The 15,170-nt window shown below is 41.9% G+C and overlaps 1 protein-coding gene across 1 annotated transcript in view; it reads right to left on the reverse strand.

Moving 5' to 3' along the window:
* Positions 1 to 8,808: 8,808 nt before the first annotated feature.
* The window catches only part of LOC118403263 (cytochrome P450 2U1-like), a 66,744-nt gene continuing 60,382 nt past the window's right edge, over positions 8,809 to 15,170 (reverse strand). Inside the window, exons 3-7 of the mRNA XM_035801873.1 lie at positions 13,098 to 13,326; positions 12,399 to 12,807; positions 11,756 to 11,953; positions 11,261 to 11,387; positions 8,809 to 9,698 (exon numbers count right to left, since the gene is read on the reverse strand). Coding sequence (XP_035657766.1) covers positions 9,517 to 9,698; positions 11,261 to 11,387; positions 11,756 to 11,953; positions 12,399 to 12,807; positions 13,098 to 13,326 — 1,145 coding nt within the window. The 3' untranslated portion in view covers positions 8,809 to 9,516. The remainder of the gene's footprint in view (positions 9,699 to 11,260; positions 11,388 to 11,755; positions 11,954 to 12,398; positions 12,808 to 13,097; positions 13,327 to 15,170) is intronic.

The raw sequence follows: 15,170 nt of genomic DNA on the forward strand, positions 1-15,170 counted from the left end.
ACATATAACCCAGAATGCACTTTGCAGCGCATGCGTATTTAGCAATATGAACTTCCTTATTAGTTGAATAGAACGCGGCTGCAGAATTCCAAAATAGCAAAAGAACAAAGCAAATTTTACCAATTGACAAAATATGGGGCCAGGTAAGTATTCATTAAAAACTGAGTGATCATTCAGATCATGGTAAAATGGACACGACCGAAAAGGTAGTCTCCAAGAAGACGTGTGAGCTAGATGAAAAAAGGGAAGAATTTTATAGCTAAAAAGAAAAAAAAAAAGTTGCCATGGGATTTCAGTCAGTCTTTTGCAGTCTATCCAGCTATTTTCCGGCCGGCCGGACAGCTCACTCCTAGGCCAATCAACCCCGATACTAGGTTTTTATTTATTCCTAATTTGACCAAAGTCCACTATTACTATTAGGCCCGGCCGGAGTCTTGTACAGACTACAAAAAAAGGTGCCTTTGAGCTCGTAAATTGGGACGAGCTACTGTAAAAGAGGTTAATGTTCACTATGATTTAATTTCGCAGTACAGTATAGGGAGTGTTGACGATGGTCTTAATAATAATATAATAGTTTATTGCAAATTCTTGCCCGAGGGCTACTTGCAACTATAGTAACAAAAACTGACAGACAAAGAATGGCAAACAGTATTGTAAGTAACTACTCTAGTCTACCTTAAAGATGTAACTTATTGGGTTTGACTTCTTTTTCTGAGACAGTGGAAGACGAAAGATCCCACTTTTTCGGTAATGTGTGGGTTTTGCGACGTTAAAGGCGAGTAGTTTTCTTTTTGTCTGTAAACTTGGAGATGCTAGGATAGAATTTGGTGAATTCTTTTAAGATTTCTTTCCTCTTTAATGAACAAAATTTTTGTTTTGTTTGGTTTGGTTTGGTTTGGTTATACAGATCTCCGGAAGGATTTTGAATCAACGCACACCGCACCATCGCACGTGTGAGGGTTCTTAAACGTGCCCGGGGGATGGCTCTCCCCAGACACGGGGCCTCCATTTGTCTTGCTATAAAAGGGGGAACATATTTGCAATAAAGAGGTGACCGTGTGTCACGAAAACGCAAACATTTTCCACTTAACAGTAAAACGGTAATCAATTATTTCTGTGTAGCGCCTAGAAATATCACAGGGTACATGAGTGTCATATAAAGAGGTTCATTATAGTCAATTGATTCAGGAAATGAGATTTGAGGGTCTGACCGGTGAGTACTGAAATGTCCTTGAGAGCCTATGAGCTTCACATATAAAGAAGTCAATAAGAGGCCACAGGCACTCTAACAGAATATTTATGTCTGAAGCCATTTATGTGAGTTTGAGTTTATTGAAATACCTTTAGCTCAGATTGGGCTGATCTTCCAGGGCTCATACAATAAAAGATATAAGTACATAACAGATACAACTAGAGTTCGGCGACCTAATACCTCCATGAAATATTCAGAGCTTTTGTAAATTCTATGCAAATGACTTACAAATTTACATCCTCTTAAACAATCATGTATCAGAGACATAGTCTACTACAGTGCCGACCACGTACTTGTACAAAACGCCGAACAAGGGATGAACAAATCATCTAGCTAAAAAATGGACTGAATGTTCAGTCCTGTTGTTCAGCATCATCTTCATGAATTTTTTTTCTTGGCCCTCGCTAATTAGTTTTGAGGTACCAAGAAGATTACCATTCATAAAACTTAGTCAGTGTGGCCATACCTAGAGCAACTATGCGCAGTCCAGGAAGCCACCCACCTTTGCTACACAACCAAATGCGTTTTATCTCCTGGCGTTTCGTTAAACTTCACCTACCTTCCATTCGACAATCTCTGTAAATAGGGCAGTGTAAATTGGCTTGGTAGTCGGAACATGCATCCTTTAGTGTCCATTGTGTTGAACAGACTTCATCATACATGTAAGGGCTCTTTGATTGCAATCAAAAAGTCTTTTCAAGAAAGGCCTTAAAGATTCTTTTTAGCCCTCGCTAATTGGTTTTATGGTCTCGAAGGATGTCATCCATAAAAAATGGATGTGGCCATACCTAGTCAGTGTGGCCATACCTAGAGCAATTATGTGCGGTCCAGAAAGCCACCAGCCTTTATTCGCTACACAACCGAATGCGTTTTATCAACTGGTGCTTCAGTAACCTTCACCTAACATTCGGCAACCTCTGTTTATAGGACACTGTAAATTGACTTTGTAGTAATTGGAACATGCAGCCCTTAGTGTCCTTTGTGTTGAAAATACTCAATCATATGTGTAAAAGCGCATTACTTACAAACGAAAGGTCTTTTAAATTAAGGTCTTAAAGATTCTTCTTTTCGCCCTCCTTAATTGGCTAATTAATCCCCAGAGGATGCCATCCATAAAACTAAGTAAGTGTGGCCATGCCTAGAGTAATTATGCGCAGTGCAGTAAGTCAGCAGCCTTATGAGAAACACAACCAAATGCATTTTATCTGCAGGTATTTCAATAACCTTCACTCACAACTCATTCGACAATCCCTGTATATAGGGCAGTATAGATTGGTATAATAATTGGAACATGCATCATTTAGTGTCCATTGTGTTGGATTGTGTTCATCAGACATGTGAGGGCTCATTGCTTGCAATTAAAAAGGTCTTTTCAAGGAATGTCTGAAAGACTCTCTCCTTATGCCCTCGCTAATTGACTTTATGGTCTCCAGAGGATGTCATCCATAAAACTAAGTAAGTGTGACCATGCGCAGTCCAGAAAGTCACCAGACTTATTAGCTACAACGAATGTTTTTTATCTACTGGCGTTTTAATAACCTTCACCTAACATTTGGCAATCTCTGTTTATAGGGCAGTGTAAATTGGCTTTAGTTAGTAGTTGGAATTGCAGCTTTTATGGTCCCTTGTGTTGAAAAGACTTCATCATAACTGTTACATGTAAGGGCTCATTGATTGCAATCAAAAAGTTTTTTCAAGAAAGACCTTAAATATTCTTTTAAGCTCTCGCTAGTTGGCTTTAGTATCTCCGGAGGATATCATCCATGTAACTAAGTCAGTGTGGCTACCTAGAGCAAGACCTAAACTAGTCTTAATGATTTTCTGTCACGACTTTTTTGAAGATGTTGCCACAGCATAATGGAATCTATATTACTGTAAATGCATTTAAGTTCGCGGGGATTCAATTTAGCACCATGCACTGTAGTCCCTTACTGTCATGAAAAAAAGGTTCGCGGTGGTTTAAAGTTCGCACACATAAATTCACGCCCGGTTTAAGAAAAATATCATCCATAAAATTTACTAGCTGTAGCCTTATCAAAATGGGGGGGGGGGGGTCATCAGAAATCACATAAACTTATTCGCCTACCCAAAGCTTCGCCTTTGGATCATACAATATATCAAGTGAGCAGCAAAACCGAGCTTTCCAATTCTGTGTGAGGCGCCTCTAACCAATTTAAACAAACTTAAACCACCTACTAGTAAACCTTACACCACTTACTCTAGTAACACTTACACCACTTACTCTAGTAAAACTTATACCACTTGCTCTAGTAAAACGTACACCACTTACTCTAGAGTAAACTTTAAACCTCTTACTCTAGTAGGCCTTAAGCACTTACTCTAGTAACACACCACTTACTCTAGTAAAACTTACACCACTTACTCTAGTAAAACTGCTTCAACTCAATTAGCTCCTCTCTAGTTCATCAATTAAATCCGGCCCGTAAGATTTGATACTTGTATTGAATACGTTGGGGTATAAGCTATCTAAATTCGTCTTAAAAGTTCACGGACCACGTTTAGATAAGTAGCAGATTGCTCTTCAAGCCGTGTAGCAGCGTATTTTAGCGCCCCCTTTGTTTTGGTATTTCCTATTAATTCCCCCCTAGTTCATTAATTAAATTCGGCCCGTAACATTTGATATTTGTTTTGAATACGTTAGGGTATGCGCTATCTAAATTCATCTTAAAATTCACGGGCCACGTTTAGATAAGTAGCAGATTGCTCTACAAGCCGTAAACGGGCAGCCGATTTTAGACCAGGCGGGAGTTGACCGCCCAATTGGGTCTATTATTTGTGCTTAATCGTTGATATACTACTTTCTGTTATCATTTATGTTTATATATACATATACCGGTAATAATAGACAATATGCAGCAGTTTTTGATATCCATTTAAGCTTTTAAAGGAAATTAGGAATTTGGAATGGGATGCTATGTTTTGTCTAATGACGAATCGGCGGTTGGATCGGCGGCTACCAATCAGCGGCCAGCTTCAGCCTGGTGTAACAGCCCCTTCGCTGTGAGCACACTGCGGAGCTAAGTTCGCCAAGCACACAGCCCCTTTCCTGTGAGGCACAGCTCCTTCTCCGAGAACGCAGCTCTTTTGCTGTGAGCACACAGCTCTTTCTCTGTGAGCACACAGGTACTTCGCCGAGCACACAGCCCTTTCGCTGTGAGCACACAGCTCGTTCGCCGAGCACGCAGCCCCTTTGCTGTGAGCACACAGCTCGTTCGACGAGCACGCAGCCCATTCGCTGTGAGCACAAAGCTCTTTCGCTAAAACACGTTTTGACCCAATGGTCCTTCGTACAATACAAAGCAGCTGGAAAAGTAATATCGTTTTAAAGATGGCCAAATACCTTGAAAAATATCTAACAATACTTACCCATTTTATATTGATCATGATGAGAAACAATAGGTTGCGAATTTGTCCTCGCGAGCTCGAGCAGCTGACGCCGTGGAATCGCTAAAAAAACTAGAGTTCGGTGACCTCATACCTCCATGAAAATTTAGAGCTTTCGTAAATTCCATGCAATTGACTAACACATTAACATAATTTATGCATGGTGTTGTTAATCATTGAATAACGTACACATGTCACAATTATAAAATTCCCATTATTATTCATAAAGTGGTTTTGCAATTTTTGCATAAATTATGCAAATAAGTTCCTCATTACCATATTTGGTATCTGCTTATATTCCACCTATCATAATTAACATGTGTTACATGTATTGAGGTCCAGTTATTGAAAACAATGGAACTATACCATTTCCTCATTAATTATGCAAATAAAGTCCTCATTTGCATAACATGTATATCATTATGAACATCTTTGCCTAAGCTACCTGCATGCCTAAAATGCAGGCAATCCGTCGTTCCTTTCTGCAGTTATCCTCTTTGGAGTGTCTTGACAAAAACACCCCTGCAGTTCCATAATTAAATGTTAGGGGCTGAAACTTGCCCCACTTGTTTATGGCGCTAAAAGCTATCTACCACCTAAATGTCAAGACCATAGCATGTCTGGAACAAGAGATACATTGAAAAAACTGCTATGATAGCATATTCTCATTAATTATGCAAATGTACTCCTATTTTGCATAAAAAGTATCTTATCTTGTAAAACATTGTCTAAGGTACCTACATACCAAAAATGATGAAAATCCGTTGTTCCCTTCTTGAGTTATCCTCTTCAGAAGTTTTTGACAAAAATATCCCTGCTTTCCCAAAACTAGACGCTAGGGGACCTAAACTTATGTCAATTCTTCCTGAGCACAAGAGCTATCTAATGCTCAAAAATCTTGACCATAGCATGTTCAGAACACCTAGATAGCAAAACCGGAAGTTGCGCTGCAGTACCAAGGGAAGCCGCTAGGGGGCCCAAAATCTAATCATTTCCAGCTTTCATCACACACTACCAACACACCAAGTATGAAACCAATCCACCCAACCCTTCATGAGTTATGCTGACCACAAATATGCGGACACACAGACAGACACACACACAGACACACACACAGACACACCAAAAAATATACCTCCATTTTTTCATGGAGGTAAATACGAGAGTCGGGGGCAAGTTACCCGTTGGTTGTTAACAAACCGTTACTATTTGACGATCCCACCATAAGCAAACACTTAGAAGAACTTCACACTGTAGCAGCAGACATTTCCATGTGTTTTTCGGTCCTGAATAGTTGGCAAACTTACATGCATGTCCACGACGGCACAGTTCGATTTCCGAAAAATTGGTGGCGACCCGTAGTCCAGATGACCTACGAGCATGACCTACGGCCTGTGAACTCCTGGTTATTCATATAGAAGCGCCCCCCAGTCATATAGAAGCGCCCCCCAGTTCAGCGTTGTCCTGGCACCAGTACTGCTGTTAACTTCTTTGACCCTAGGATGAAAGGACACGATCCAAACGCAGCAACGACTGCCTAACGCCGACCTTAGTTGTACAGTTATCTCTGTTAACGCTATGTGTATGGGGTGTCAGGGCTTAACAATAGCAGTTATTTGTAAGAAATGGACAATTTTGTTTCACCACAAGAATTACCCACCAGTACTTATCTTTAGCCTCCACCAGGCCTTCCTACGGGGGTGCGGGGATCGTAGTATTCGGCAAAACAAATCGAGAAATTGGCCAGGGGAGATAGTCCACACAAAGGTTCATGTTTCCCCCGGGCGAACTAACGTTAACTCCTCTGGTAGCAAAACTTCCCTGGCAAATTATTCTCCCTATAATGGCTAGCGTAGTCAGTCTGGTAGAGACTAACTTATATTAGAGCATGATTAATTCCAAAGTATGTAACTGTTATGGATAACATTGCATGCGTGGATTGATTTTAGCTACTTTACTTAATTTTTTTTTGGCAGAGCTCCCGCTCGAAGCAAGCTTGAAAGTTGTCTCCACTCCACTCTATCTTCTATCTGGATTTCCTACACATCTGACAGGTTTTTATTGGCACTAAAGTTGACTTTGGGTCTAGATCTTACCCGGCCTTTTCTTCCGATTCTATTCTCGTATAGAACTATTTTGGATGTTATGGTGTCAGTATAACTGGCGCTGTGCGCAGTCTTGATACAGCTGTTGGTTGGAAATTTTTTGCTTCCATGAAACATAAGACAAATACGAAGAATTATATTCCGTATTAATTTTGACTGATTTTAACAAAGAACAACTGTTACAACAGCAACAGAAATCTTCTTCTCTCCAGAGATAGTCAGCATGACAAGTAACAAAGAAGGGAAAGCCATCAGATAATAGTAATTGTAGAAGTGAACCTGGCGATATTGCCGTGAGACCTTGCATTAGATTTGTAGTCTGGAAGTATCAAACATAAAATTTACTTGCCCTACGAGTAAAGGCTCCGCATGTTATAGAAAGCTAAATTTAGCATGATGATAGCACTTTGAAAAGCTTGGTCTGTTATCCGCTTTCTTCTTGAAAATGCCACAAAGTACAGGATGCAGCCAATCTCGTTTAACCTTTTGAGACATGTCTGTAATATGATTTCGTTTTTAGTGCGTAGTTAATAATAGACCACCCTGGCATATTCTAAGGGTCCACCGGTGTCAATTATCTTCGAAATAACAGGTGAAGGACATCCAGTCATTGATGTAAGACACACATTTCTCACACAGCGGCCATAGTAGATGGAAGACAAGGTCAATGACGCAAACAGACAAAACTTATTTCTAAAACCAGGTTCAATTTAGTTTCCTCGTTAACCACACAAACTTTCACAATATAAGATCAAATGATATATATTATAACTAGTGTTATGCACCAGAAATGTAGCAATATAGAGTAGCGTAGACTGATCCCATAATCCTTTAAGACACGCAAATAAAAACATGATGATGCAAATATTTGACGGACATGCATCCTTTTTTTATTGGTCGCTTTCTTAAATGACAGGCTATTATCTGTGGAACTGCTAGTTATGATGGACAGTCTTTTGTTTGCCTCCTTGAACTCGTTTTAGATCTATCTTGGCCGCCGCGTGAGAAAGGTGTATAGAGTTGAGGGGAGTTGTTGGGTGTCCATCGCTATACACCTTTCTCACGCGGCGGCCATGATAGATCTAAAACGAGTTCAATGTGGCAAACAAAAGGCTGTCCATCATAATTAGCAGTTCGACCAATGGTAGCCTGCCAATTAGGAAATCGACCAATAAGTGAATGGCTGCAAATTCGTTAAAAATGTGCATCATTATGTTTTTATTTTGCATCTCTTAAGGGACTATGGGGTCAGTCTACACTACTCTAAATTGCTACATCTTTCGGTGCATAACACTTCTTGTAATATTTATCATTCTATCTTATATCATGAAAATTTGTGTGGTTTGGGGGAAAACTAACTGGGACCTGATTTTACAAATAAGTTTTGTCTGTTTGCCTCATTGACCTCTTCTTCGATCTATCATGGCCGCCGCGTGAGAAAGGTGTATTCCAATCAAGTAATCCCAAGCGCAGGTGTAGAAAGTTAACAAATCTAATCAAGAACAGTTGAGAAAGATTAAGGGAAACAGGTGATGCCTGCCACGTGTATACAGGGTATAATATACACAGAATGTGAGATGTCTTCTACACTGAAGAGGAGGGATACTTGATTAGGATAGGGTACACAGCGATGATGACGTCAATGGCGCCACAGGTGTGCTCGTAGTCCAAATGCTAATGAGGCACATACTCTCCCACACATCGCGATCGGGCATACGACAGCTGGGGTAATTGGATCTACCGAGAGATTCAGTGGAGTAAAGTAACAAAATTCAAAACACACATGCAATGTTATCCATAAAATTTACATGCTTTTGCCTATATCAGACATCCACTTCAATGGAAGTTAGTCTCTACCAGTCTCAATACGCTGCCTATTTTAGGCAGCGTATATAAGCTGGATTCTTTGGCGATTTCGTAATTTTGCAACCGTCGGGCTATCAATTGCATGTAATTAGGAGGTTCACTATGCTGAATACGCATAACATTATATATATATATATATATATATATGCGTGACGAAATGCATTCTATGTAAAATGTAAGAGGTGACAACCCTTAATACCCGTCCAACAGAGGGCGACAAATTGTCATTTATTCAATCTCATTAATTTCAGTATGATTTTCCTGTTTCTTTTATTTATTTGTTATGATTTTGTATTAAAGGGCTCCCCTGAAAATTAATTAAAACTAATCATAACTGGCGTGAATACCAATTAAATGCACAAATAGATAGATAAATAAGATATACAAACAAACAAACATGTCTGTAAGCTGTTTTCTCAATCAAGTCAATTGTTGGTTAAGTTAAAACAGATACTGTTTGCACTTTTTGGGCCCAAAATACATTAAGCTACGCCTACTTGTTTGGAAACTTGAATCTCCTTATTTGATTTTGCCTGATTTTAACAAGAAACAACCACAGCAACAGGAATCAAGTTCTATCCGGAGACAGTCAGCATGGCAGAGTACCAAAAAATATAAAATCCTCGGGTGGAAGGCTTGAGTGTACTTGTAGAAGTGAACCTAGTGATTTTGCCGCGAGAGCTTGCATTAGATTTGTACTCTTGAAATGTCAACCATAGAATTTACATGCTCTGTAGTAAGGCTCCACGTGTTATAGAAAACTATATTTACCCTAATGATAGCACTTAAGCTTCGTCTGTTATCACTTCTTTTCTTGAAAATGCCGCAAGGTACAGGATGTAGCCAATCTCTTTTAACTCTTTGAGCCTTATAACAATGACAGCGACACTAAGCCAGTGGCTCAGCGACGAGTTCGAAATTCTTAGGCGAATGGGTGATTCCATTGATCCCAGTGGTGGTAGGCTTGGCAGCGCCCTGTGGCAGGTTGAATGTGAAGTGCTGCAGCAGAGAAGTGAAGAACACGAAGAGCTCCATCTCTGCCAGCTGCTTCCCAAGGCAAATTCGTGGGCCTATAAAAGATTGCAGAGTTAATTGTACATAGACGAAAGGAGAAAGATGACATCTACTGTTGTCTTGACATCAGGAAACAAGTCTCAGAGAAAGTACTCTTGGCCTTACTTCCATGGACATGTACAGCCAAACCTGTAATGATCAGTGATGATCATCAAAAGAAGCTCGAATAAGAAACATATGCCAGTCATAATATCCAAGCTAAAACAAGTAGTTAGTGGGCTCCTGAGCATAAAATCCTACTAATGATGATCGTCTCTCGTGATCAACTAAGACCTTTCTAGTTAGTTCCCTAGTATTTTTCAGCGAATTGAGGAAAGCCATGTTAAGAGCCTGTCCCATGCGCAGGCACAAGATTGGAGACATGGCAGGTTTCGAACCTCTTGGGCCTGAGCCCAAAGCGCTGCCGAATACGCCACGCGCTCTAACAAAGGTGAACCCTACCTAGAGCACCCTGTGGGTACCGGGCTATTTTGGAGCACGCCGGGTCGCTGGATTTGCAGTCCAAACCAACCCTTGGCCAGGTGACACATATACGCCGAAATCAAATAGTGGAGATACTTTAGGTATCCGGTAGTCTACCTGGACAAAATTTGTGGCTCCAGAACCCAGCCTTGGGGTACATCCCTTACGAATAGCAAGACAAATGTGACAGTAGTAATAATTAAGGGTTAATGACCCGACCCGAGGTGTATATGGTGTCATAACTCCTGGTCCTTTGCTATAACCACCGAAACCATCGCTACGCTCACTCGGTGGTTTTATTCGGTGGTTATAGGAAAGGACAAGGCGTTATGACACCATTTAAAAGGAGATAACAGATTGCATTTTGAAACCAAAATTTCAGCAAAAAATATTCGAAACATTGTAGTCTTTGACTCTTTAGAACAACAAAACATTATCAATGTTAACAGAAGGAGCCATTCCCCTCTTCTTGCAGTCTGTACTTATTCCCTCTGCTCTGGAATATGTTTCGCTCCTTTTGATTGGCCAATGCCTTCATAATATCATATCCTTTGTGTATCGCTCCTTCTGATTGGTTAGAATGAATCGACACCGGCACCGGCACCGGTGTCGATTTGCATCGACACTGGTGCCGGTGTCGAGTGTCGATTCAAATCGACACCGGTGCCGGTGTCGATTCATTCTGACCAATCAGAAGGGCGATACACGCCGGGCTGGCGGGAACCTAAGTATTACGGCGTCATAACCAACGTGGAACGGGGCCTTCTGATTGGTCCGCGGCGCCTGGCAATATGATAATAACCGTTAATGTCTCGCCCGCCCCTAGTACATGCCAGGCAGCGAACCTCCTCGCTGCATCTGAATGCTAACCAGCTTTCAGCCAATCAGATCTCCTCTCGTTTTTTCCCTGGTTGAAAGTTACCGACCAATCACGTTACCTCTTGGTCGTTGCCGACAACGTGATTGGCTGGCTAACGGATGGCAAGGACTACAACAGCAAGAAGGATATATCGCATACATGCCAGTACACCAGGGTTGTTGATTGACACATACATGTACAGCAAGCGGCTGACCAAGCATGAGAGAATGATCTTACCGAGACCAAACGGCATGACGTGGTCGTCCCTCTGGTACTGTCCCTGAGCGTCCAAGAAGCGGCCAGGATCGAACTTTCCGGGGTTCGGGAAATGTTGCGGGTCATGGTGGACGGACCACAAGTTGGGCTGTAAAACAAGACAAACACATGAACAAATAATTTATTACCCTCCGATATTGGGCCCATGGCGTATTGACATGCGATCCGTTTCACTGCTCAAGACTTGGCCAGCTGTCATCAGCAAATCTTATCATCACTTGTTATCGAGATGGAACGTGATTGGCTGACAAATTTCCCTCCATGATCCAAGGCGTACCTGATTGGCATCGCTTGATTAAACGCAATGGGAGATCCTATACGCCGGGATTTTTGCTTTATATACACAATCTGCTGGCCTGATATCAACAGTAGTCTTTCATTGAATAAAGCAGTTCCAAAAATCATTAAGAAAGAGTTTATTTCATTTGAATAACCAGACTCGGACACTTGGCTTACCAGCACCGCCGTGCCTTCTGGAATGTTGTATCCATGGAAACTGGTGTCACGTGATGTTGCGCGAGTGACGCTTGTCGGCAGGATGGTGCCGATGCGAGCCACCTCGGTCAGGACGGCCTCCGTGTACGGCATCTGGGCACGGTGGGCGGTGGACGGCGGCTTGTCGTATCCGAGCACGGAGTGGATCTCCTCTTGAACCTGTACAGTAAGCATGTCGTAACATTAAGAACACAGGAAAAGAGAACATTCCAACGTAAAACTCTCTTTAAAATGAACACGTGACTGTATGTCCGGCCCTTAATAAGCCTTCTTATACTAGTACCACTCATGTGCGGGTGAAAGGAACTCTGGGTAATATGTCAAAGTTGAAGGCCCTCAGACATCAACAGTCTCGTCTCCACCATTTTTTTTCGATTTGTGTAACAATGTCCGGAACGTAATGGCGCCTGCAAAATGGTGGAATGTTGATTTTCTGAGGGCCTTCAACTTTGACATATTACCCAGAGTTCTTTCACCCGTGCATGCGTGGTAACTAGTGTGAGAAGGCTTATAAAAGAGTCAAAGGTACCGGCTTTACCGTCCCCTGTACATTTTAATGACTTTGTTCATAATTATCCCCAAGGATAGGTGCATTAGTTCGTACCTTTGCTTGGATGTCCGGGTTGAGAATCATGTACAGAAACGCCCAGTACAGAGTAGTGGAGGTGGTTTCCGCCCCGGCGACGAACATGTCAAACAGCACCATCTCTGTGTACCCATCAGTGAACGTGGTCTCGTCGTCTTTCTCACGAGATTTGGTCTCCCTCACGTACGAATCGATAAGGTCCCGGATGTCGTTGGAATCGAATGTCTTCTTGTGGGAGTCCATCTCCTCTCGGAGGTAAGCTCTAATGGTGCCCATGAGGTCTAGCATAATTTGTGGGCCTTGTCCCAGTCCTGGCACACGTCGCAAGATGGGGAAAAAGACGGCAATTTGGCCAAAAAAGTTGAAGGAAAGGCCTCGGTCAAGAGCGTCCATCAAGCGTGTGAACTTGTCGTCGTTATATTCGAACCTAGTGAGAAGATAAACAAAAAGATGACAGTGGTGGCATCTTCAATGACGTAAGTGATATGGACATGACTGTAACGATAAACAATTATAGAACATAGTGGAAAATGAACTTCGTTGATGCTACAACATGGTAGAGAAAGACGGTAATAATTATAAGAAGAAAGTAAGTATCGTGGCACACATTTACATAAGAAGATGATTTGCCCAAAGTGTTAATTGCTGTATTTCTTTATATTTTTCGTCTAGTGTGCGTATGTCTCTTTATTTTTTGACTTTCTTTATCGAACTCACCTGGATCCGAACACAATGGAACAGATGACGTTAGTGACGGCATTCTGGACCATACGTCTAATGTTGAACGGTTTGTTCCCCATCTTCATGATTTCTGCCTGAAGAGCGACCGACTCCTCTAAGATTTTCCCCTCCAAGCTTCTCTTCCCAAAGCCGAACTCCCGGAGAGACATCAGTGTGAACTTCCGGTGTTCCTTCCACGGAGTGCCGAAAGGAGCGGAAATGATACCTGAAAAAATATAGTTTATTCGTTCAATCTATCAATCAATTAGTCAATCAATTAATTAATCAATTAATCATGCCAACGACTTGAGCCCTGTAAAAATAGTTCAGACGCCCTTTAGACTAGTACGCTAGCACCTAAAGAAACGTTTAAGAAATAACAAGACTGGCAATAAAAATGTATTATTGCCATGACGACGATTGAGGGTACAACAATACAGCTCAAATCAGAAATAGATTGAACAGAATCCAAAATAATAAGGGAAAATCCATTTTATTCCTTTTTTTTCGACGTGATAATCCGAAAACGCAGTGCAAAATTTTAGAAAAATCAAGCCATATTGGATTAGAATGCAGCTTTTCAAGACACTCAAGTCCTGGGAATAATGACTTGTGGGGGCGATTGCCCCGTACAAAGTCTGAATTGTCCAGTCGTGTCGTCTTGATTTCATAAGAGTGAAGGATACTTGGGGGCGATCGCCCTGCCTGTAGTCCGGGGCGATCGCCCTGTTGGTAGCCTTGGGTGGTCGCCCTGCCTGTAGTTGGGGGCGATCGCCCTGCTAGTAGTTGGGGGCGATCGCCCTGCCGGTAGATTTGGGCGGTCGCCCTGTCTGTAGTTTGGGGCGATCGCCCTGCTAGTAGTTTGGAACGATCGCCCTACAGGTAGTTTGGGGCGATCGCCCTGACAGTACTTGGGGGCGATCGCCCTGCTAGTACTTGGGGCATGCCAGTATGTTTGCTCGGTCGACCTGTCAGTAGCTGGGATAAGTTTTAAATATAAATATGAATATGCAAATATAATCAGCAATCACACACACATACATACGCAAATTACGCACTCTTAGTCCATTGCAATTAGGTATATTGATTGGTAAGGAAAAAGGGAAAACTATACAACTGAAGGCGTAAAACTACAGGTTACAATACAAATCGTGCAATGTACAGAGGGATGGACCCTTTACAGTTTATATCTAGCTTGATTGTACTTGCCATGGCTAATCATCGATTGTATTTTCGGCAATGCCCTTGTTGCACATTTGTCAGCAAAGTATTTCAAGCTATTCGTTTGCTACTGATAGCTCAAATTACAAGTTCTAAACCTACATGGCCCTAATCAAATGATTCAAGTTCAGCTTTTGCTCGATACAATTCGTTGTGCAATCGTTTGCGGTATAGACTCAGTGGTTAAACATGAACAGAGAGAAAGAACAATTAGAGACTACTGGCAACATGTAGCATCACAACTTCACTACATCTGGGATTACACATTTCAAGAATTATGGTGTTACAAATATCATATGGCAGTACCCTAGCACAATATGAATAAGCCATTGAATGTATTGTTCGTGGACAAATGTAGTCGAACCGCAATCACATGTACTTGACGTAATATACAGGTTGCAATGTGGACGGTTTCGGACAGTGCGCGTGAACGGGGCATCGGTCGCAGTGGGAGGATTCAAGCGTGCAGGTGACGTGTTGGAGAATCTTGCTGCGCGCGGTCTCGGTCCATGCAAAAGGTTCCAATTCCTTTTGAATGGCACTCAAGACGGCACATCGTCAGCGATCGTACGTTTTGATCGAATAGCATCTTTGATGCGACCCACTGGAAGATCACAGTTCTCCTCTTTGTTTGACGTGGAAGTGTGACAGTTGCAAGCGCCTCCGCAGTCACGTGTCTCCTCGCCATGAAGAGTCGAATCACGAGTTTCTTGTCTGGAATGGGCGTTGTTCTGAAAATTGAAGTTACAACGGATTTAGGGTTTAGCGCTTATACACTAGCTACCTACGGCTGAAAACTTTGGAAACAGTTGCAGTGATCACTCGAGTAATTACACACATATACGTAGC

Source organism: Branchiostoma floridae, chromosome 16, assembly GCF_000003815.2.
Source record: "Branchiostoma floridae strain S238N-H82 chromosome 16, Bfl_VNyyK, whole genome shotgun sequence".
Classification (NCBI taxonomy): domain Eukaryota; kingdom Metazoa; phylum Chordata; class Leptocardii; order Amphioxiformes; family Branchiostomatidae; genus Branchiostoma; species Branchiostoma floridae.